The sequence below is a fragment of the Sus scrofa genome, chromosome X (assembly GCF_000003025.6).
Source record: "Sus scrofa isolate TJ Tabasco breed Duroc chromosome X, Sscrofa11.1, whole genome shotgun sequence".
In the NCBI taxonomy this organism is placed as follows: domain Eukaryota; kingdom Metazoa; phylum Chordata; class Mammalia; order Artiodactyla; family Suidae; genus Sus; species Sus scrofa.
In genome coordinates this window covers 91,769,652-91,794,500 of record NC_010461.5, presented here as the reverse complement: position 1 = coordinate 91,794,500, position 24,849 = coordinate 91,769,652, and the positions used below count along the sequence as shown (strand labels likewise).

Sequence of the window (24,849 nt, the reverse complement as noted above, 5' to 3'; positions counted from 1 at the left end):
CATTGCCACCCATTTCCTTTTTGAGCATTTTTCTCCTCCTCAGAACCCAGCTTGATTAGCAAGTACAAAACAAACCAACAAAACTCATTCTCTCTCCAGTCATTTAATGCTGGCTGGCTTTTTAAATACACTTTTATACACAACTAGCCAATTTTCTGAAGAACCGACATCTGATGCAATCGAAGTGGGGTCTATTCCATTGTGCAACCATTCACTGAGGGAGCAGAAGAAGGTTCTTGAAGATCTGTAGACATTTTCAAACTACCAAGATAGGCCCTTTATCTCAGATCCTGCCTTAGCCAGGAAATGATTTTTCTTCCCAAGCCGCCCTCGGGTGGGGCTGGGGGTGGGGCAGCCACCCATTCTCACCTTTCAGATTTTCTTTTCCTCCAAAGGAACTAAAGGAAGACGTGTTTGCAGCCGTAAATCCCCCAGCTTGAAGTCAGCTCATCTCTTTTAGGAAACACAAAGAAAACTCACTGTCCATAACTTCCGAGAACAGGCCCGTGCTGCCTCACCAAGCTCTGAATGTTCGCATGTCAAGGTGACCTTCCTTCCAGTCTCATCTCTTGCACTTTTGTACGCACCCAACAATTTCACATCATCTGAAAATAACCAGTTAGGTGACTCAGTGTGGGACTGACTTCTCTGATCTCAATCTAACTGTTTTCGTACTGACAGCCTCCATAGCAGCAAACAGGGTACAAGGTGGGAGTTAAGAAAAACTTTGCTCCTCTGACCTTTGCTATTCCGAATGGAGCCACTAAAAGCTCACTGCTACTGGCTTTTTGCTCTGCCTCATAGCCTGGCTTACTTCTCAAGAGCTCACCCACCCCCATCCCCCATCCTCTTCTCCTGCCGGGGAACTTTCCCTCATTTTCCATTACCTCCTCAGTGTGGGGACTCAATAACCAGAGTTATAGCCTGTCCCTAGCACACTACTCTTTTGTTTGTTTGGTTTGGGGTTTTTTTGCCATTTCTTGGGCTGCTCCTGTGGCATATGGAGGTTCCCAGACTAGGGGTGAAATCGGAGCTGTAGCCGCCGGCCTACTCCACAGCCACAGCAATGCGGGATCCAAGCCGAGTCTGCGACCTACACCACAGCTCACGGCAATGCCGGATCCTTAACCCACTGAGCAAGGCCAGGGATCGAACCCACAACCTCATGGTTCCTAGTCGGATTCGTTAACCACTGAGCCATGATGGGAACTCCCCTAGCACACTACTCTTAAATGAGCACTAACTACAGTGCTTGACACACAGTACATACTCAGGTGTACATTGCTGTTGTTATTATGACTATCTAACCTAACTGACCCTCAGTTTTCTCCTTTTAAAATGGGTATATATACCATACCAACCCCCCAGTGTAGTCATACTTCTAAAAGTATGTGAAACAGGGAGTTCCCGTTGTGGTGCAGCAGAAATGAATTCTACTAATATCCATGAGGACTCAGGTTCGAAGCCTGGCCTTGCTCAGTAGGTTGGGGATGTGGCATTGCCGTGAGCTGTGGTGCAGGTCACAGATGAGGCTCAGATCTTGCATTGCTGTGGCTGTGGAATAGGCCAGCAGATGTAGCTCCGATTCGACCCCTAGCCTGGGAACTTCCATTTGCCTCAGCCCTAAAAAGAAACAAAAAAAAAAATGACGTGAAACACAGAAAGTTCTGTGTACAACCCATCTCTGACTGTTATAACTACTACTAGAAAAATGCCTTGAGAGAACACAGAATATGAGGTGAAAAGAGAAACGTGTGCATGTGTGTGTTTGGGGATATTGGGGGGGGTGCTTTTGGGGCTATTTTGGGGGAAAAGAGTTCTGACTGGGTAATGCATTCGGAATGCCTACGGGGCAGTCGAATATTTAGGTCTGAGGTTTAGCAGGGAGGCAGAGAGGAAATTTTCTCATTTTAACAAATACAGTAAATGCCTGCAAAGCCCCCTGAGATGTGAAATGTTATACAACACACACAATTGTTCCTCCCCTTCAGAAGCTTACCCTTGTAAGAAGGTCGAGTCAAAGGGTCTTCGGACAAGTGTAGCAGGAGGGAAGCTCTAAGCAGTACCATAAGGAAGAAGCAAAGGGAACTGGGCCCGAGGAGGAGGGATTTCCTCTGGCTGGGGCAATCAAGGAAGGCTTCCAAAAACAAGCAAGGTTCTCTGATTGAATAATTCTCTGCAGCCTTTCCTTATGACTCTAAGTGCCTGCTGATTTGTCCCATCTCTGAATGCCCTAAGTTCCTACATTGCGATGCCTCATGACAAAGTAGTGAGCTTTTCCAAATGCTGAATGGATCCAATCTGAATGGCTAGATCTCAATCTGATCTTTCTTTTTTTATAAAATGGTGCTAACAGGAGATCGAAGTGGCATGTGTTTTGTTTTTTTTTCCCCCCATGTGCTTACTTGGCAAAATGATCTCCTGATATGGAAGGGCCTTCACTGGTCTGTTGAGAGCCAACCATCTGGGAACCTAACACTTTTACCATCTGTACCACTTGCACGGGCATCTGAACACAAACACTATGGTCCTGTTACTTGTTTCACGTGAGTTTGGCTGGCCTCTCAGTGAGATCCCGCAGGTGGAATTGCTGGCAGTTTCTTTTGTCAGGGCCCTCTCCCCAAGCCTGTCACACAGAACTGGGCACAGCACGTGCACAGAGACACTTGTTGAAATGCCTGAACTGAATCACATGGACCTTGCACGCCCTTGGCAATGAGCAAGTCAAATTCTGTTCTGAGGCTTTGCAACAGAGGAGTATTTATTCAAGAAAAGCAGCTGAATTTCAGTAAGAACAGCTAGTTTTGTAGTAATTTAAGTTGCCCTATTCAAATCTTCCTTTACCCAGCTCCACAGAAACCTTGAAAACAGTCTTGAAACGCCAGTAACTGTGAAAAGGAGCAGTTCGGCACCCACTGAAGGCGAAAAAGACTGAGTGTGGGGTGCCCTGAAATGACCCATTCCCAGAGAATTGAGATTTCTGCGACCTGTCTGGCAACCCTCTAGAAAAGCTCCATTTATGGGGCTTGTCTTTGTGTGATCTGACTCCGGACCAAAAGATCTTTCCCTGGGGGCGGGGCACTTGTTGAAAAAAAATCAGCAGCAATTGTTTAACATCAAGGCTACCTTGAGGTAGTGGATAACAGTTGAGACAAACAATAGGCTTAACAAAAAGCAATCTGCTTCTAGCCATTAAAAAATTATATGCTGCGAATTTCTAACTGAAGTGTAAGAGTGGTTCAACATAACAAAATCAATGTAATATATTACATTAACAGAGGGAAGAAAAAAAACACATGATCATCTCAATTAACAAGAAAAAGTATTTGACAAAATCCAACACCCTTTTTTAATCATAAGAAAACACTCAGAAAACTCATAGTAGAAATTCCTCAACCTGAAGGAGGTTGAAAAACTCATAGATAATACCACAACTTAATGAAAAATGACTGAGAGCTTTCCCCCTAAAATCAGGAACAAGACAAGGATGTGCAGTCTCACCACTTGTATTCATTATTGTACTGGAGATTCTAGCCGTGTCAATTAGGTAAGAAAAAGAAGTAAAGAGCAACTAGTTTGGAAAGGCAGAAGTAAAACCTTATTTATTCACTGATGACATGGTCTTCTATATAGAAAATCATAAGGAGTCAACAAAAAAGCTATTAGGGCTAATAAATGAGTTTAGCCATATTAGAGGATACAACGTTTATATACAAAAGCATTTTTTTTAAAGACTAGAAATGAACAACCCAAAAATAAAACTAAGAAAATAATTCCATTTACAACAGCATCAAAAAGAATATACTAAGGAGTAAACTTATTAAAAGAAGTATAAGACTTGTACACTTAAAACTACAGAGCACTGTTGAAAGAAACTAAAGATCTCAACAAATGGAAAGACGTTTCAAGTTCATGAATTGGAAGATTTAATTTTATTAAGATGACAAAACTTCCCAAATCCCCAAATAGTTCTATAGGTTCAAACCACTCCCTATTAAAAAAAACCCAGGTTCTTTTTTTTTTTTTTTTTTGCATAATTTGACGAGATCATAAAATCCACATGTAATGCAATGGAGACAGAATAGTGAAAACAACTTTGAAAAAGAACAGAGAATTTATTTTTTTTGAAAATTTAATTAGAATATATTGTATAGAGTTGAAAACAGAAAGTTGTAAACATTAAAATGGGTGAGGGAGAGAGACAATCCAGCCCTAAATTTTCTTATTTGATGGCTACAGTCATTCTAGTAATCTGGCATTTTTCTTCACACTCAAGGTTACTTGTTTACTTTTAGTAACATGGTGTGAAATGACTAAATGATTAATTCCAAGTTAAATAACCATCATCTTAGTGGCAAATTATCTGCCCACCACTTACTAAAATCATTGTTTACTTATACTTTATTAGTATTCGACAAGTCATATTTTTCTTTATATTAACAAACATATAAAATATTTTGTAGCACTACAATGGACACTTAATATATGAAGATCTGAAGGTATGATGACTCTTTATAGTTACTACTCTGGACAGGAGACGTGTCTGAATTATTGCAGAAAGAACAGAGAATTTAAAAACTTACTAAAATTTCAAAACTTACTACAGAGTGACTGTAATCAAGACAGTATGGCACTGGCATAAGGATATACTTATTGATAAATGGAATAGACTTAAGAATCTAAAAATAAACCCTTATATTTATGGTTAGTTGATTTTCAACAAGGGTACCAAAACAATTTAATGGAGAAACAGTAGTCTTTTCAAAAAATGGTGCTGAGACAAGTGAATGTCCTTATGCAAATAAATGCAGTTGGACCCCTCCCTCACACAATATGCAAAAACTTAAAGTGAATCAAAGACCTATGTATAAGAGCTAAAGCTATCAAACTCAGAGATGGACATATAGGTGTAAATCTTTGTGACCTTGGATAGAGTGATGGTTTCTTAGATACGGCAGCAACAGCACAAGCAACAACAACAACAAATATAAAATGGACTCCATCGAAATTAAAAACGACTACTCTAGGCTCTGTACAATTTGGCCTTTAGTGCAATCAAGCACACAACACATCCATACTGCTCTTTTTCCTGCAATCCTTCTTTCTGAGGCATCCTTGAATGCAACTAGAGATCGACTGTCAGTTGGAACTTCAATATGCAAGCAGGAATTAGGACTGCGCTTTCAAAGCTCACAGGTGTTTTAGGATTAGATATTACATGGTAGCTTAAGACAAGTTTGTTTTATAATATTCTAATTGCAGTTTGTTCTGCCAGAGCCCACACTACCCTATACTACTCTTGTCAGATCTAAAAATAGAAAATAAAAATCTGTCCAACTTTAAAATGATCATCTTCAGCCAAATTTAAAACCAGAGCAGAGGCATTGAAAATTAAGGTTGGATGGTCACATCCACTATTAAAAGACGCTTCATATCTGCATTTTTGCTTTAGGGGAGAGTGATTTTTGGGGTCAGAGTTCTTGGGGAGATGCAAGGGGAAGTCCTAGGAGATCATAAAGACTATGGTGAAGTGGTCTGAATATCTGGTTCTGGCAGCAGCAGGAGGCAATACTGTAGAACAGCGAACTACAACCTGCTGCTTCTTTTTGTGAATAAAGTTTTACTGGCACACAGCTACACCCATTCATTGGCGTACTACCTATCGCTGAGTTGAGTTATTGCAAAAGGGACGATATAGTCTGCGAAGTCCCAAATATTTACCATTTGGCCCATTACAGAAAAGGTTTGCTGACCCCCGCTGTGTCACATCAGTGATTCAGTCTGCATATCTCCATTTAGATGTCCCACAGACAAATCTAACCCAGCAGTTATAAAAAATGCATTCATCTCCATAAAATTGTTCAGCTTCAGTGTTCCCACTCTTAGTTAATGGCACCCCAAAGAGAAACCTCCCTCCCTTTTACCTTCTTCACCCTATATATTACTTCACTTCCCATTCATCGCTACATTGTGCCAATTCCACCTCCTCACTGTTTTGAATCTGAGCACATCACTTCATTTCCACTCCCATTACCTTAGGCTGAGTCATGATCATTTTGTTCAAGATTGATAACAGCTTTCTAACTGATCTTCCTGCCTCTAATTTTGCCCACCTTCTTCCCCCAATCCATTTTCTACTCAATAACTAGAAGGATCCTTCTAATATCTCAATCTGATTCTGGCACATGGATAATAATACGATTTAATGAGAGTAAGTTCTCTCCCTTACCATGTGCTAGACATAGTTAAGTGCTTCATGTGTCGTAACTGATCTTAATCATCACATGAATCATATGTGATAGATGCGGTTGCTAACGCCATTCTTTTGATGAAGAGTTTGAAGAGCAGAGAGAACCAATGCAATCTAGCTCAAATGTCTATGGCCTTAACTATCTACTGCTCTACACACACACACACACACACACACACCCCCACACCCCTATCATTTGTGGCTTCCCACTGCTCTTAAAGTGGGTCATACTAGTCATAATGGCCAAAGACTACATTTTGATCTTCTGTAACCCTGCCTAACTCCCCAGCCATTCCCAGCCTGGCAGCTCAAGCTGCAGCCATTCCAGACTACTCTAGCTCCCATACCAGTCATGCTCTGTTTCACCTCCATACCTTTAGTCGAGTTATCCCCTCTGCTTTGGCTGTCTCCTCCCTTCCCCTCTCCTTCCCTACACCTAACCAGTTTCTACACATCTTTTAATGCTCCACCCAAGTATCACCTCCTCCGAGAAGCCTTTGCTGAGCAGTCCAGTTTTGCCCTTCCTTTGGTCTCCCATTATGCCTTATTTTCCTATCTATTTCCATGCCTTTACTACTTTATAACTGCCTTTTTATATAGCTGTCTCCCTCAGTAGGCCATGTTTTCCGAGTGCTTTTTCCTATTGCACCCAAATATTTTGTTTTACCCTTCTACTTTTCCGTACTTTTTTCAAGGACTTTTTCATCCCAGCCTTTGGCTTAGGTTATAATGCCAAAAAGAGTAGAAAGGGACCGTGCAGGCTTTTGTCATTTTGTGTGAATGTGTGAAAAGGAAATGTGAGGACAAAAGGAGGATCATGAACATCTTTGGAGAAAATGAGCTCACACGATAAAAAGACTTTCAAGCTTCTTTTTTATCATTTTATAAGAGTAAACTGCTTTAGGGTAGGCTAGACCCCAAAATGGATAATGGCTCAAACACAATAGAATTATTTTAGTCATGTAACTGTCCAAGATGGGTCTTCTTGGTCAGCAAGACAGTTCTCCTCCACATGCTCCTTGAAGGACAGAGAGTGATAGAAGCTCCTTAGTCCATCCTGAGCTACCACAGCCAGTCAGCAAGAAGGGGAAAGAATATGGAGGAGCACACATCCAGGACTTATATAGGCCAGACCTAGAGGCGCCATTCATCATTTCTCATCACGTTCCATTGTTGAGAACTTGGTCATGTCGTCAAGCCTCACTGCAAGGGAGACTGGGACATGGAGTCCAGCCATGCGCTCGAAAAAGAGAAGAATGGTTTTGGTGGGAAGCTAGTGACCTTCACAGATACAATGCCACTAAAACTGACTTAGTTTGCCTTGGGTGTTAAGTAAATGATGGAAGAATTTTATTCTCTTGTACTAGTAAGCTCCATGGTGCAGCTCTGTTTAACTCTTCCCACAGGAAGCTGGAGTAATCAAATAGAGGCGATATTTAAAATCATTGCTGACAGTTGAGCTCCCTATTGAGTTGCTTACCAGGAAGTAGCAGCTGGAAAGTGATTTGCAAATGCTGGCGATCTCTTAACTATTAATTACTGACACTTTGTAGATTGCCTTTAAGTAAAATCCCAGCTGAGTTAGATACTGTCTTATGATATTGGCCCCCAAATAGGTTTTCCTCCCTTTTTTTTGTTTTTTAGGACCACACCCGTGGTATATGGAGGTTCCCAGGCTAGGGGTCAAATTGGCGCCGTAGCTGCTGGCCTACGCCACAGCCACAGCAATGCTGGATCCGAGCCACATCTGTGACCTACACCACAGCTCACAGCAAAGATGGATCCCTAACCCACTGAGCGAGGCCAGGGATTGAACCTTCATCACCATGGATGCTAGTCAGATTCGTTTCAGCTGAGCCACGATGGGAACTCCTAGATTTTCCTCCTTTGCATGGCTAGACGAGAGAGGGAGTTAAAGAGATGACAGAGTAGCTAGCTCTTTGCTAGCCAACCAAGAGGTGCTCAGAACCAAAAGGGGAAAAAAGAAACAATCCAAAAGGAAGTCATTTCCACTGCAAACCATAGCCACAGGCATGAGTTTATTTGCTGCCCGTTTGTGTTTGCCCAAAGTACACATTGGTCAATGACCTTATGTAAGCTAGGGGAATGAGTAAAAGTAAATCGATTTGAAAGGAAATGTCCCCACAGTTCTCTGCTATAAGACATGCACGTTCCTAGGAGAACTTTGTAAAACAGCTGCCCAGGCTCTACTCCCCAGGAAGACTCATTTAGTCAGTCTGTGGTGTGACTTGGGAATTGGGATTTTTTTTTTTTCATGTTCCCTGGATGATCGTGATGCAGAGCCAGGTTTGGGGAAGCATCTCTCTAACACAATGGGAGAGGGAATGGGGAGGCATGCCAAGGCTCAAACCAGAGCCATTCTATTTAATGTCTGAAACTAATAATAAACCCTAAGGAAGAGGTGGTCTCCTAGCTTGACATGTAGAGCTCTTGCTGGGCTTAGACCCGCTCATGGGGACCTAGAAATCAGGCCTCCTCTAGGGATTGGCCACGCAGCCGGCTGTAAACTAGGAGAGCTATTATGAATGGAGACTTCCTCCTAGACATCCCAGATGATGCTTAACTTGTTCTCTTCTTTTCCCAGTTTGTGGCCCAGCCCAATTGCCAACAGTTGCTTGCCACTCTCTGGTACGACGGCTTCCCTGGATGGCGGCGGAAACACTGGGTAGTCAAGCTTCTGACCTGCATGACCATTGGGTTCCTGTTTCCCATGCTGTCTATCGCTTATCTGATCTCACCCAGGAGCAACCTTGGGCTGTTCATCAAGAAACCCTTTATCAAGTTTATCTGCCACACAGCATCATACCTGACCTTCCTCTTCATGCTTCTCCTGGCTTCTCAGCACATCGTCAGGACAGACCTCCATGTACAGGGGCCTCCCCCAACTGTTGTGGAATGGATGATATTGCCTTGGGTTCTTGGTGAGTCAAAGGGAGCAGGAGCTATGGCCAACTGCCTTCTGGCCCTGTCTAAAGAAACTACTTCTATAGGCAGTTGGGCTAGCCATGAACTAGGGCACCTTCCCTCTGTGCAGTGGGAGAGTCCTTTGTTGGGAGTCTCAGAGATACGTTTCCTTCATCCCTAGGCCCTGGTCACTCAGTATCACAGTCTTCACGGTGAGATCGGCAATGTATCCAGGGCTCGTTTCTACCAACCTAACATCATCCAGGACAAGGAAACTGTCTGGCAGTTGGTTTAGAAGGAAAGCCAAGTGTCAGTCAGGACAGGTTTCAGGCAAGCTCTCAGGGCAAGTGCTGATCAGTCTATTCACAGCCATCTTTACCATAACTGCGGTTTTCTCATGGCTGCTCTGCACAATCCCAGTACTTATTCAGGGTCCACATCCTATTGGGAAACTGATTTCACAACCAGGAGGGGAACCTGGAAAGTTCACACAATTCATGGTAAAAGCAGTCTTATCAGAAGTCTTCCAGGTATAATTAGATGGCATTGCACTCCCAGTGCATTGCCATCCTCCAAGTCCTTGCTACTCAAACTGTGGTCCCCAAACCAGCAATGTCAGCATCACCTGGGAACTTGTTAGCCACGCAGGATCTCAAGTCTCACCCTAGGTCAATGGAATCAGAATCTGCATTTTAACATGATCCCCAGGTGACTCACATATATTTTAAGGTCTGAAACGCCCTGCCTTAGACCACAGCCACACCTTTTACTGCTTTCCACATTCTAAGGCCAAAGAAACATCTAGGTCATCAGGCCAAATTTCGTGAAACTCACACACAATAAGAGAAGATAGAAGAAAAGAGGATAAATTTTTCTGGGCCCCATTGCCCAGCTTCAGCCCCAACATAATTTGGATCATGGCCAGCTCGTTCACCTCAAAACTCATTGAGAAGTTTTCCCTCTAGCACATAGTGGAAACTAAGGACTATGGGATAATGGTGACCTAATTAATTTATGAATGAAATTACCCCCACTCTAAAATGAAAAGAGGGTAGAATAGGGCGCCCTAAATTGCAAGAACATTTCAGTACTATAGGAACAATGTAAAAGTGAGTAGTGTCTAGAAAAATATAACATATGGGCATCATTAGGTAAAACCTATTAGGTTTGGCAAGTTTAAGGCAAGGAGGTGAGGGATCAAGGAAAGAAGAAAGTTACTACTATTCTAGGGGCTCCACTGACCCCCAATTCAGTCATAGATTTCCTCTTTCTTCATTTGGGGGGCTTCTACTATGATGATTCTTCTGACCTGTGAAGAAATAAACCTTTTGCCTCCATTCTTCAGGTTTCATTTGGGGGGAGATTAAGGAAATGTGGGATGGTGGATTTACTGAATACATCCATGATTGGTGGAACCTGATGGATTTTGCAATGAACTCACTCTACCTGGCAACTATTTCCTTGAAGATTGTGGCCTATGTCAAGGTAACTTGGAATGTTTGTCATTTAAAAAAAAAATGATGATTTTGGTTACCTTAAACTTTAGTACTGGGAGCATAAAGAATTTAAGGGAAAAGTGCTCATGACAGTCCAATCCATGTGGGAAAGTACCATATAAAGAGATATTCTTTCAATGATTTGGAAGCTGTGTCCACCTAAACCAAAGAAAGTGGAGAATGGAGCAATTAGCTAATGAATCCTTAGCTTCTTAAACTCTGAGAGTAAAAGGTTCTTCAGCCACCAACCCATCCAGTCAGTGTTTAAATCCTCTCTACAACATGCTCACCAAGAAGATGGCCCACTGATGCTTGCATAAGGGCAGAGACAGGAAATTCACTGAATTTCCAAATGCCTCTCTCAACTCTTGTCACTTCATTAAAAAGCGCTAGTTTGCTTTTTCTAATATTTTTCTCCCCGTGACACATCCATTAGTAATTCTTCCTCCCTGTGAGGTCAAACAGAACAAGGCTGTTCCTTCTCCATAAAGTGCTTCGGATGAGAAGTCATCTCTCCTTAACCCGCTGAGTTTTCTCTCCTCAAAGCTAAATATTCACACTTCCCTCAAGTGTTCTTCATATGACAGGTAGCAAGACCCTAGAAACTTCACTGCAGGAGACATAGATTTTTTTTTTTTAGCTCTCTGCTGTATCTTTTTAAAAAAATTTTTATTAGAATGTAGTTGACTTACAAAGTTGTGTTAATTTCAGGTATACAGCAAAGTAAATCAGTTTTACATATACATATATCCATTCCTTTTCAGATTTTTTTCCCATATAGGTTACCACACAGTACTGAGTACATTTCCCTGTGCTATACAGTAGGTCCCCATTACCTGTCTATTCTATATTTTTAATTGTCTTTGCCTCCCACATCACTTCCACCACGAGGGCAATCATTCGACCTGTTATGAATCCAGCTTTTTCAGTATCACCCAACCTACATCGTTCTAACAATCCAGATAACACACACACACACACACACACACACACAGTATACAACCTTGATGCTTTCAGCCTGCACAATGTACAGCCTGAATTATCCTGAAAAGTAGCTTCATGGCCAACACCTCACATTGGGTAGTCACAGGCTCTTCGTTCAGATTTGCTGCCATTAGATAATGGAATGGTTGTGCTCCTTCTACCCTGAATTGAACTCCTCCAGCATGAGGAAAAGCTGACAATTCTGTCTCCAAGATTGTCTAGTCAGTCATGCTTTTTGGCACTAAATCCCACAGTAAGGAGTTTTAGAATGGGAATATGGCTGTCCCCCAAATTGCCAACAACTTAGTTTATTTTTATATCCCTAATATGCATATTGCATAAATTTTAAGACTGTGGTATCTAGTTATGTGGAGCATGAATATTGAATGCAGTCATGAAACATTTTTGAAAGAAGCTTAAGAGTATGCTTATACTTGTGGTGATCGTTTAACACATACTTACAACTTCCTTACAAGAAAAAGCTGGTAAAGGAAAATGTTTGAATCTCAAGTTAATGTGCTTGGATGAAATCCATGTCATTCTGGCACTGCCTTGACTAAGTAACACTGCCTGCCTAAAAAAAAAAAAATCTTCCTTTGGAAGTGGTATTTATACGCTGAAAGGACAATAAATTACGGATCTAGACATTGGTGGATTCTACTTAGGAAAGTTTAGAATAAATGCTCAAAAGGATTAACCCTTGGAGATGTGAAATGTGTTAACAGATACCCATTAGTTAATCACATAACCTATCCAACTTCACTGGCAAGGCTTCCAAGACACTTCCCCACCAGAGAGTTTATGGATAAATCAGCTCTACCAAGCTGCGTAAATGCCCCTCAACTAACAAACACTTAACTCAGAAAAAGACATTTGCCAAGAAGTTGGAATCCTTCTTTAAAAAGGAGAATTTACAAAGCAAGACATGCTGCATGCAGACTGGATTTGAAATGAGAAATGGTAAATGGACAGTCTGTTCCACTTGTCCACAGAGGTACACCAGTTTGAAATGAACTTCTTCAAGTAGCCAAGCCAACCTCTAGAGGTAAAGACACAGGGCTGGTGCCCAAATTCTTTGAAAAAATTTAGATCACCATTGTACTGAGGCAGGGCAGAAGCACCATGGCATAAACCAGCCTTAAGAAAATCCTTTATCAGAGTAAAAAACTAGTCATATATATATATATATATATATATATATATATATATATATTCCACTTCACATGGCCAACAAGAGGAAGCACAAGCCACACGCCAAAGTACTCAAAAGGAACAAACACATAAGATCAGCCCTTGATGCCCCCAAGATAACCCTATAAATGAAGAATAATTGTCCTTTTGTCTTCTCGATTTATCCTACCACCACTTTCAACCATATGTACAGACTAAATCTGAACTTTTTTTTTTTTTTTGTCTTTTTGTCTTTTGTTGTTGTTGTTGTTGTTGCTATTTCTTGGGCTGCTCCCACGGCATATGGAGGTTCCCAGGCTAGGGGTCCAATCGGAGCTGTAGCCGCCGGCCTACGCCAGAGCCACAGCAACACGGGATCCGAGCCGTGTCTGCAACCTACACCACAGCTCACGGCAACGCCGGATCGTTAACCCACTGAGCAAGGGCAGGGACCGAACCCGCAACCTCATGGTTCCTAGTCGGATTCGTTAACCACTGCGCCATGACGGGAACTCCTAAATCTGAACTTTTATACCCACTGAGTTGTGATCCTTTCTTCAGCCAGAACTTGGATGAAGACACAACTCCCACCATCTTTATTACTACTGAATATTGACATTTAGCCAACCCTCCTCAGAGTGTGCTTTTCATTCAATGGAGTGTAATTCACACCCCCTTTGAAAGGTACAGAGGCCAATTTTCAAGCTGTGTTCCATAAGAAAAATCACCTGCTTACCAATATCACTAACTGAAGAGTCAAGAAACCTAAATTTAATCCCTGCTCTGATATCTATGAGCTGCAAAAGCATTTGACAAAGTTCAACATCCATTCATGATCAAAACTCTTACCAAAGTGGGTATAGAGGAAACATACCTTAACATAATAAAGCCATTTATGACAAATCCACAGCCAATATAGTACTCAACGGAGAAAAGCTGAAAGCCTTTCCACTAAAATCAGGAACAAGATAAGGATGCCCCTTCTCACCACTGTTATTCAACATAGTACTGGATGTCCTAGCCACAGCAATCAGACAAACAAAAGAAATAAAAGGCATCCAAACAGGAAGAGAAGAGGTAAAACTGTCACTGTATGCAGATGACATGATACTATATATAGAAAACCCTAAGGACTCAACCCCAAAACTACTTGAACTGATCAACAAATTCAGCAAAGGAGCAGGATATAAGATTCACCTTCAGAAACCAGTCGCATTTCTACATACTAACAATGAAATATTAGAAAAGGAATATAAAAACACAATACCTTTTAAAATTGCACCTCCAAAAATCAAATACCTGGGAATACACCTGACCAAGGAAGTAAAAGACTTAAATGCTGAGAATTATAAAACATTAATCAAGGAACTAAAAGAAGATGTAAAGAAATGGAAAGATACTCCATGCTCCTGGGTTGGAAAAATTAATATTGTAAAAATGGCCATACCTCCCAAAGCAATCTACAGATTCAATGCAATCCCTATCAAATTACCCATGACATTTTTCACAGAAGTAGAGCAAATAATCCGAAAATTTATATGGAACCACAAAAGACCCAGAATTGCCAAAGCAATTCTGAGGAACAAAAGCCAAGCAGGAAGCATAACTCTCCCAGACTTCAGGAACCACATCTTGAAGTTAAAACTTATGCAGAGTTTCAATATATTAAGGAGCTCAAAGGAATGAATTTAGATTGAGAAATGAATCTTCCAAGCCTCCTCTTTGGTTTCCACAGAGGCCACCAAATGCTTCCATTGAACCCTCATGCTTTAAGAAATACAATTTGTGGAGTTCCCGTCATTGCTCAGCAGAAACGAATCCGACTAGTATCCATGAGGATGCAGATTCGATCCCTGGCCTCACTTAGTGGGTTAAGGATCCAGCATTGTTGTGAGCTGTGGTGTAGGTCACAGATGTGGTTTGGATCCCGTGTTGCTGTGGCTGTGACGTAGGCAGGCAGCTAGAGCTCCGATTAGACCCCTAGCCTGGGAACCTCCATATGCCGCGGGTACAGCCCTAAAAAGACAAAAAAAAAAAAAAGAAAAATACAATTTGTAAAGCACTTGTATTCAATCGGGGGTCAGCAAACGATGATCTGCAGGTCAAACTTGGGCCGCTGCCATATCCATTTGTTTACAAATTGCCTGTTAGTTAGAAGGAAAGCCCACGTAGCCCACAAAGCCAAAAATATATACTATCTGGCCCTTGACAGAAAAAGTTTGCTGCCCTCTATGCTAAATCAGCTCCAAATTTACTCCCTGCTATCATGTTCTACAATATCTTTCTCCAAAAAAGGATTTGCAAAGCATAGATTTTCCAGGAGACTCATCTTTCACATGTTTGACTATAAATCCAGACTCACCACTCCACAGGCATCCGACTTCCCTGTGGTTACAGTTGTGCCTGTGGAGAGAGAAAACCCTAAATTATCAGCTATGCCTGTTCCAGTTGATAATTCCTAGTTCCAAAATATAGGTCTGTTTTGTTATCAGCAAAGAATCTCCATCTTTCACATAGACCTCAAAACCTGTAAAGGCCTTTCTAACATATGTGCTGTGATAGCAACTATTATATAAGTAGCATTTAATAGAAATAGTGCTAGACTGTTTAGAGATCTGAGTTTTAGTCCCAACTCTGCCACCAACTTGCTGTGTGACCTTAAGCAATTCACTCTGCCTCTCTGGATTTCAGTTCCTCCCCTTGAAAATAGGCATAACACTGCCCACACCTCACAACGATGCAGCAAATGTTTTCTTTGGCAAGGAAAATGGAGAGATACAAGATTTGGCCAAGAGTGTATAAAACCAATTGGCCACCTCAAGCCTATTGGAAACAGAAGCACAATTGTGGCAAGTTTTCTCCAAACTCTTCTGACAGTGAGGAATATTGGATACACATAAATGATTTGAACAACACCAGTTTCCTCAGTTGTTGGAAGTGAAGCACATTTTAGAAATGCTAACAAAGTATTTTGGCGTCCGATGCAACATTTTCTCGGGAAAGTTGTTTACGTTTAGTCCTGAGAATTGTGATATTTAGATGAGAACTCAAGGCAATATGCTTCAGATTGAATTCCAGGCAAAAATCTACTTCTGTCTTGGGGAAGGTAAAAAGCAATTTCTTGTATTTCCATAACATCTCCCCTTATGGAATACACAGACTTTCACATATGGGTACATAATCACAAACACGTGCAGTGGATCTAAGTATAATCTTCATTCTAGATGAAGTTGAGAGATAGAGGTAGTTTTAAGAGACAAAGCCTAAATTGGAGCTCAGGTCTCACAACGAAGCCATTTTTCCACAAGGCATCCACCAATATTCCCAGAGCCGAAAGTCTGAGAAAGACTGAGACATGGGCAGCCAACCCAAGAAATACTAGCTCTTCCCCTTCTTCAACCCCAGGGTCCTTCATTTGTGCTAGAGGGTCAATCCAACTTGTCAGAATGTCAAAGAAACAATAAAATCCATCCATACACCACTCTGTGAGCAGTACTAAATCCACTACCTGGGACAGTCGACATGCCATTTGCAATATTATGGAAGAAAAGAGGGTCGGCGGAAAACTCTAAGTAATGACCCTTTAAAGATGCTCTGTCAGCCCCAAACTGCAGTTGGCAGGGCAGTCAAGATGAACACTGCGCACTGGGGAGGCTGAACCCATCCCTTGCCCTTCATTACCTACATGTTGTTCACGGTGCTCAGAACAAAACGGAGGACTGGGCAGTAAATCTGATGTGAAATCTCATTAGGAGGCAGGGTAAGTTGGCCCTACTCCTTTGGACATACCAGTGGCTCTTTTCCAGTGACGCTCCCCAACAATCTGGTCAACTCACGGTGTGAAAATATCTGTTGATAAACCACAGGTGGTTGCTCCAGATGATGGCTCTGAAATTCATTTTCTATGTATATGTGCTGTGTGTATATTTGGATGGGAGTAGGAGGAAGAGAGTTATTAGCATCATGTATTGATTGGGTGGGGGAAAAAGACAAAAGAGCGCCAGTCACAGGGCCCTGTGGTAGCAGTGAATGCTTGATGCTTACTTTGGTGGCTTTGAGGGGGGAGGGGTACAGAAGAGAGGAAAGGAGGGGAAGTTTTGCAAATGCTCACTGTGCCTCTCATCTTGTTCACTTGTTTCTTTCAGTATAATGGTTCTCGTCCAAGGGAAGAATGGGAAATGTGGCACCCGACTCTGATTGCGGAAGCGCTCTTTGCCATATCCAACATTTTAAGTTCGCTGCGCCTCATATCCCTGTTCACAGCCAACTCCCACTTAGGGCCTCTGCAGATCTCTCTGGGACGCATGTTGCTTGATATCCTCAAATTCCTCTTTATCTACTGCCTGGTACTGCTGGCTTTTGCTAACGGATTGAACCAGCTTTACTTTTATTATGAGACCAGAGCTATCGATGAGCCAAACAACTGCAAGGGGATCCGCTGCGAGAAGCAGAACAATGCCTTCTCCACGTAAGACTTCCCCTCTCCTCTGCCTTTTGTCTGCTTTCTCCTTCTTGGCCCTATTTTCAGTCCATGGCTTCATCACTACCCCCTTGACACTGCATGCAGGGCTCACTTATGGATCATCCCGAAGGGGCTGAAGTGGAGGAAGATTCTTCCCTCACTGCAGGGGACTAGGACAGGAAGTAGACGTAGGTGAGGGAGGAAAGAGACAAACACCATAGGCTCCCAGGAACTCATCTAAAGAGTTCATTCTGAACTGTTCTGGCAGCATCCCATATTGCCAGGAATTCGTGGCAAGGGGGTAAATAGTTCCTCACTCAAAAAAAAGCATCACTAGCCAAGGAAATGAAACAGCAATACTATACCTCTCCACAAGTGATCACGAGAGCTAACGCAACTATGCTGAATTAAGAAAGAAAAGAAGAGGGAGTTCCCTTATGGCACAGTGAGTTAAGCATCTCAGGTTGCTGCTATGGCATGGGTTTGATCCCTGGCCTGGGAACTTCCACATGCCAAGAGTGCGGCCAAAAAAAAAGGGTGCAAAATTATCTTAATGTACCTTGTGATATGGTGATTTATAATAAGACATATGTATTTGCTCTTAGTTCCCATTTCTGGCACAGAGCTCCTAAAAGTCTTGGAACTTCATAAGTGATGAGAATAGTAAAGGTGTCCTTTGTTAATGAGGTGACTTTTAGGCCTTGCCTAAGGATGGGGGTGATATGCCCCATGTGATTAGAGGGTTGAAATTTTCAGGGGAAGAGAAAGGGACTGGACGTTAAGTTCAATCACCAGTGGCCAATGATTTAATTGACTGTGACTATGTGATGAACTCTCCATAAAAACCCAAAAGGGCAGGATTCAGAGACCTTCCAGGTTGGTGAACATGTAGATTTGAGGAGAGTGGGTGATCAGAGAGGGTGTGGAAGCTCTGGAGACCCCACCCCACATAACCTTGCCCTATGCATCTTCTATCTGACTGTTCCTGATTTATATCCTTCTATAATAAACCAATACTCTAGCCATTTAAATGTTTCTCTGAGTTTTGTGAAGCACTCTAGCAAATTAATCAAAGCCAAGGAGAAGGTCATGGGAACCTCCAATCTATAGTTAGCTGCTCAGAAGCACAGGTGACCAGCTGAATGTATAATTAGGGTCAGGGAGTGGGGGAGGGGGAAGCAGCCTTGTAGGACTGAGCTTTTAATCCTTGGAATCCGATGTTGTCACCGCGTAGTGTCAGAACTGAAGGGGTAGGACACCCAACTGGTATCGGAGAATTGGTGGCGTAGGAGAAAAATAGCTCCCTATACCCACAGGTTGGAATTGATTTAAGAACCCCTTACATGGTGTCAGAGAAATGGGATTTGCTAGGACAGCCCTGGATCATGATAGCATATGGTTTGGGAAGAGAAAAAATAAAAAAGGGGGAATGACGAACCTTTGATCCTTGGCTGGCTATCTAGTAACCCACGGTATGAAACTGCAGTTGCATTGCCACTGATAGGTAAAAGTTACCAATGGAATTAATAACAGTAGTAAACCCAACTCCCAAGGAGTCATTAGTTATATAAGGAAATGCAAAATAATAAGAATCATGAGAAGCATATAATCCCTAGGTTATTGTCATCTATAAGAGCTAAAATTAAAGAAAGTGCTGAATTAGGCCTTGATGCTAGGCCAAGCTCAGATTTGGGTGGGTCTGAGCTTGGGCTTCTGGCCACAGAACACCCTCTCCCCCACCCCCAATTTGAGGTAAAAATTGTGCAGAGACAACAGATAGTACCTCTAAGATCTCTGGTTACCAAGAAGTGAGTTAGCATGGGAAGAGGGTAGAACTAAGAAACTCCTGAAAGCAGGGAGTATAGTGTGAAGGAGTTGTTTCCATTTGTGGATGAATATTATCAGCTTCCTGAAGAACCTTTACCAAAATGGATCATGAGAGTGACTAATGTAGGAGCTGTGTCTTTGGCTTTGGTGGAAGACCATGTTTGGGTTGATGCAGGACCTAGAGCTCACCACTGAACCATCACAGATGGCTATATGTGGTCCAGACACAAAGCAGGTTATTCCCAAGGGAACAGCCAGCCTGGTGGGCTGGATAAACGCCACTGTGAGGTCTGTTTACCCTGAAAAGAGAGGCTGTCTGTCTCCCCTGATGAATGCCAAGTAGAGCACCCCAGATGAATCAGCTGATGCTTGATGTGAGCCATGTGGGACTGGCTTTGTGATGACTAAGATATTCACCCACTGAATATACTGGTTACCTAGCTCATGGTAAATGCTGTGGCTAAGGGGGGCCCCTTTTACATGGGCACCCCATATAACCTCACTGCTGAAAAACCAAGGGAAAGTTCTGGAAGCCTTATCCAATTTGCTGTCTCAGCTTTCCCTCAGGGGTCTTACATATGATGATAAAAAAAATTAGGTTAGTCAATGAGGAAATGGGGAGAGCCAAAAAGGTAGAAAATTTTAACCAGTTATTAAGAAGTAAGATGAATAAAGCAAATATTGATAGAAGTTAAATAAAGAGGAAACAGAGGGGAAAGTCACAGGACTCGTCTCAGCAGGGTGGAAATATTTAGATGGTTATTAAGAAACAGAATAAATAAGATGGACATTGATGGCATTAAAACAAAGGTTTTAATATAGTGCTACCAAAGGTTGGGTGGGACAAAGGGACCTTGTTCTGATCTCCCAACATTAAAGGGCAGCAAACAAGTCCACTCTATTTATCCCAATTTGGAGAGATTTAAAAAGCCAGAAGGCAGCGATTACAAGGAGTCTAGGAAGTGCTTGTGGGAGTTCCCATTGTGGCTCAGTGATAAAGAACCTGACCAGCATCCATGAGAACATGTCTTGAACCCTGGGTTCGTTCAGTGGCTTAAGGATCCGGTGTTGCCATGAGCTGTGGTGTAGGTCGCAGATGTGATCTGGCATTGCTGTGGCTGTGGTATAGGCTGGCAGCTACAGCTCTGATTTGACCCTTAGCCTGGGAACTTCCCTATATCATGGGTGTGGCCCTTAAAAAAAAGACAAAAAGAAAGTGCTTGTGGCAGTGTTTAGTCAAGTTAAAGACTGATAAAATGGCCAGGGTCCCTTGGCTTAATCCCTGGATGGGGACACAAAGCTTTTTGCACAAAAGTGGGTAAAATGGTCAGAAGGTGGAAAAGGAAGTCTCCTGTCTATATCAAGGAGTTCCATGAAACATGGTACCAAAACCCATTGGTCAAGCCCTGACTCAGGCTACAAGGAGTTTGAAAGAACATAAGAATGTGAGGGTTGGAGTCCCCATTGTGGCTCAGCGGGTTACAAACCCAACTAATATCCATGAAGTTGCGGGTTCGATCCCTGGCTTTGCTCAGTGGGTTAAGGATCTGGTGTTGCTGTGAGCTGTGGTGTAGGTCACAGATGCAGCTCTGATCCAGTGTTGCTGTAGCTGTGGTATAGGCCGGCAGCTGCAGCTCCAATTCAATCCCTAGCCTGGGAACTTCCATATATGGCACATGTGGCCCTAAAAAGAAAAAAAAAAAAAGGCAAGGATTGATAGGATCATGAAAACTTGGAATGCTTGAGCAGGCTTTAGGTAGAGAAGTTGTGTCTTGGAATTCCTGCTGTGGTGCAGTGGGTTAAGTAATTCAACTGCAGCAGGTCTGGTCTCTGTGGAGACTCGAGTTCAATCCCTGGCCCAGTGCAATGGATTGAAGGATCCAGCACTGCCACAGCCGTGGCTCAGATTCAATCCATGTCCCAGGAATTTCCATATGCCATAGGTGCAGACATAAAAAATAGAAAGAATTAAACTAACAGAGTTCCCATCATGGCTCAGCAGAAACAAGTCTGCCTAGTATACATGAGGATGCAGGTTTGATCCTTGACCTTGGTCAGTGGGTTGGGGATCTGGTGTTGCCGTGAGCTGTGGTATAGGTCACAGCTGTGGTTCACATCTGGGGTTGCTGTGGCTGTGGCGGAGGCCATTGACTACAGCTCCAATTCAACCCCTAGCCTGGGAACCTCCATATGCTGCAGGTGTGGCCCTAAAAAAATAAATAAATAAACTAACACATTTGAAAAGAATTTTAAAAAAGAAGTTGTGCCTTTTTTACCTGAACAGTTTTTGACAATGGATATTCGGTCTTTCTGGAGAATACTTCTTGTACCTAGTATTATAAAACTAAAACCTGTTAATGAAGTCCTAGCAGTAACGACAGGTAGGAACATTAAGAGTTGATGGAATTAGGAGTTCCCATCGTGGTGCGGTGGAAATAATCTGATTAGGAACCATGAGGTTGCTGATTCAATCTGTGGCCTTGCCCAGTGGGTTAAGGATCCAGCGTTGCCGTGAGCTGTGATATATGTCATAGATGTGGCTTGGATCCCTTATGGCTGTGGTGTAGGCCCCTGGCTTCAGCTCCATTTGGACCCCTAGCCTGGGAACCTCCATATGCTGCTGGTGTGGCCCTAAAAAGACGAAAAACAAAACAAACAAACAAAAAAGAGTTGATGGAATTAGGGTAAAAGTTGGTAGGGGAATTGGTCGGTTTAAGCAGGCTTCTCTATTTTACCTGATTGTATCGTGGGACTGGGACACTGTGTATGTTTCCCCCACCTGGCACTGGAAAACCGAAGGCATATCAAGCTGCCCTTTCAAGCAACGTTCATTGGACGTGCTAACTGGGAACCAGTAAGACTGCCTGAGCCCACCCAGTGAGGAATAGAAGCTGGAATGCTAGCAGGGACACGTTCTCTGTGCCGTAGCCCTGCGTGGAGTGGAGAGTGGGGCTTATGGCAAAAGCCTGTGAGCACCTCCCAGTGTTGACTGCACCCCTTTCACAGACATAAGCTGGAGAGGGGCTAAGCTAAAAGTCAGATTAGCGTCAGCTCAACTTCTGGCATTAATTTAAGATTTCAGGTGGGCCACCAGTCACCCAGCAGTGATTGGCAATGTCTCTATTCCCACTTAGGACACAGGAGATGGGTCCTGACCCTCTGCCCATGAGTCCACTATGGCTGGACATGGGGAACCCCTGTGCCTTTTCTTCTTAAACTCAACACCTACTTCTCTAGGACCTTCAAGCCTCCAGAGTGGCTTTTATTTTCTGATTGATCACTGCTAGGGGAAGCAGACAAGACACAGAAAATATGCAGATGTCAGAAAAGCATGTTGGGTTCCAGAAGGGGTCCTGAGCTCACCCCAGACTCAGGGTCCTATACCTTGTCCATCTCCAGCCCCAGTTCTCGAGAGTGTCCATTATCCAGTAATCACAGCGATGATCCAAGGTCATGACAGAGTCCTAGTCATTAAATTAAGACACAATTTCCCCCTTAACTTTAATAAACTAAGGCAGTTCTGTGGACTCAGACTTCCTAGAAACGTGTTAAATAACAGAGTCCAGGGAAAGAAAGGAGGTTTCTGCTTGACCGCAAGTAGCACCACCAATAGAGAGGGGAAAAAACAATGCTAGGTAGCCTACCCTTATTGGATGCTTCTAGCAGCATGTCCTAAAATGGATTAAAAATAACCACAGTCCAAGGGGATATGAAGAGACATGAAAACAAGGTCTCTAATCAAGTGAGTTTGGGAAATGCTAGGACGGATTTAAGACTTCTTCACTGCAGGGCTTTTCAGAGGCTTTCCATTGTGAGTCTATAATAAAGGGAGAGGTTTTCCGAAATGTATTGGTCAGGATGATGTTCCAGTGAACAAAGTCTGGAACATGTTGGCTCACCCCATCGCCCGCTTTGCAACACCCACCCTCCACACCACTCCCTGCCTCTCCTCCCAGAACTCGGGGCAAAATCTTAGATGCAGAAACCAGACTTACATGAGAGGGGGAAAAGGAGCCAGAAAGGGTTAACAAGGAGATAGCGCTGCTTAGGTTAAGCCAACCAGGAGCATACGACAGCAACGGGTCACCTTGTTAGTTAGTGCCTCTTAACTAGGAACTGCTTCCTTTCCTGCATTACTCAAGGGACAGAACGCACATCAGCCTGTTTCCAATACAAAGAGCAATTCTGTAGTAGCTTGAGCAGCAGGAGACTGTATTTGTTCCCATCAAAGCATTTGACAGAATTGAACACCTGAATGCAAGGTGCCTTTCAGGACACCAGGTCCCTGCCAATTACCCTTTCCTGTGACTTCTGCTGAGGAAGTTTAGGAAATGCCTCCTTGTAAGTTTGCAGTGATTATTAACACCCCTGTTGCCAACTGACATTTTGCTCCCATCACTTGCCCAGCAGGGACAATTGACAAGAATGGGCACCTGTCGTCCACAAAATTCTATCTTGGGGTGTCAGGCTTGAAGAAGCATTGTCATGCTGGGGCCAATTCAGCGGTAATGTTACTGCAACTTCCCTTCTAGGTGTTGTTTTTTTTCCTCCATAGAGATCTGACTCAGAACTATGTTTTCCTTTAAACGCTTCAACTCGGGCATTTATAATACCTGCTAAAATACACGCAACTAGAGCGTCAGAAAGACTCTGTTTTTAGAGAAGGGGAGAAGGGAGCTTGTTAACAGACCTGACGTAAACTATAGCATCTGCTTGTTGTCACCCTTTTCCTTTGATGCTCCAGAAATGTCATTGCTATTCTTCAACTTAGAAAAAGAATTTTTTTTCCTGGGCACACAATTCAAGGGGACCTTGTTGTCCTTGCTAACAACCACATGACAGTATTCTTGGTGGTCTGGGTTCAGTATTCCAATCCTGGGAGAACCTGGCCTTCATCCACTGTCAAGAGCAACTGAAAAGTCATCCTTTTTGGTTTTTTTCTTTCCAATGGCTGCACCAGCAACATATGGAAGCTCCCAGGCTAGGGATTGACGCCAAGCTGCAGCTGCAACCACTGCAGCTGTGGCAAGGCCAGATCTTTTAACCCACTGCACCAGGCCAGGAATTGAACCCACACCTCTGCAACAACCCCAGCTGCTGCAGTCAGATCCTTTACCCACTGCGCCAGGCTGGGAATTGAACCCACACCTCCGCAGAGACCCAAGTTGCTGTAGTCAGGTTCTTAACCCATTGTGCCACAGCGGGAACTCCTAGAAAGGCTTCCTTCTGAGGGCCCAGGACTTGTGAGAGAAACATGGTAGAACTGGCAAGATGCTCACTGGCAGGTTCTGCTTCTCCTTCAGAGGTCTTGACCTTCAAGTCCAGCTGCCTCCTGAACACCCCTGGCTGTGCCACATGCCTCTCAAACACAATGTCCACAACTATACTCCTCATGTCTCTATCCCCACCCCAAACCTATCTCCCTTTTAATTCCTCCATGAAATGATAGGAGGCAGACTCCTAGGAGTCATCTGGAACTCCCACCCTGTCTCTCAAGCAACACATCCTGTCTCTCACTCAGCACTGTCAGTTCTTCTTCCTAAATATCTCATCCATTCATCTTCTGTGTACACACGCAGGTGCATGCACTCACACAGATGCTCACACCTGTGTGCGCTTGTGCCACTGTCTCAGTTCAGGCCCAAATCATCTCTCCCCAAAACTGCTGTGCACTCACCTAGCCTCCCTACCTCCAGTCTTGTCTCCCCTCAAAACAATTTCCCACTTGGTAAATA

At 43.1% G+C, this 24,849-nt stretch overlaps 1 protein-coding gene across 2 annotated transcripts in view; it reads left to right on the top strand.

The window, feature by feature from the left end:
• Positions 1–24,849, top strand: part of TRPC5 (transient receptor potential cation channel subfamily C member 5) — a 272,031-nt gene that overhangs the window by 193,864 nt on the left and 53,318 nt on the right. For both annotated transcript variants that reach the window (XM_005673829.3, NM_001097459.1), the window contains 3 exon segments: positions 8,856–9,192; positions 10,521–10,660; positions 16,971–17,293. In XM_005673829.3, coding sequence (XP_005673886.1) covers positions 8,856–9,192; positions 10,521–10,660; positions 16,971–17,293 — 800 coding nt within the window.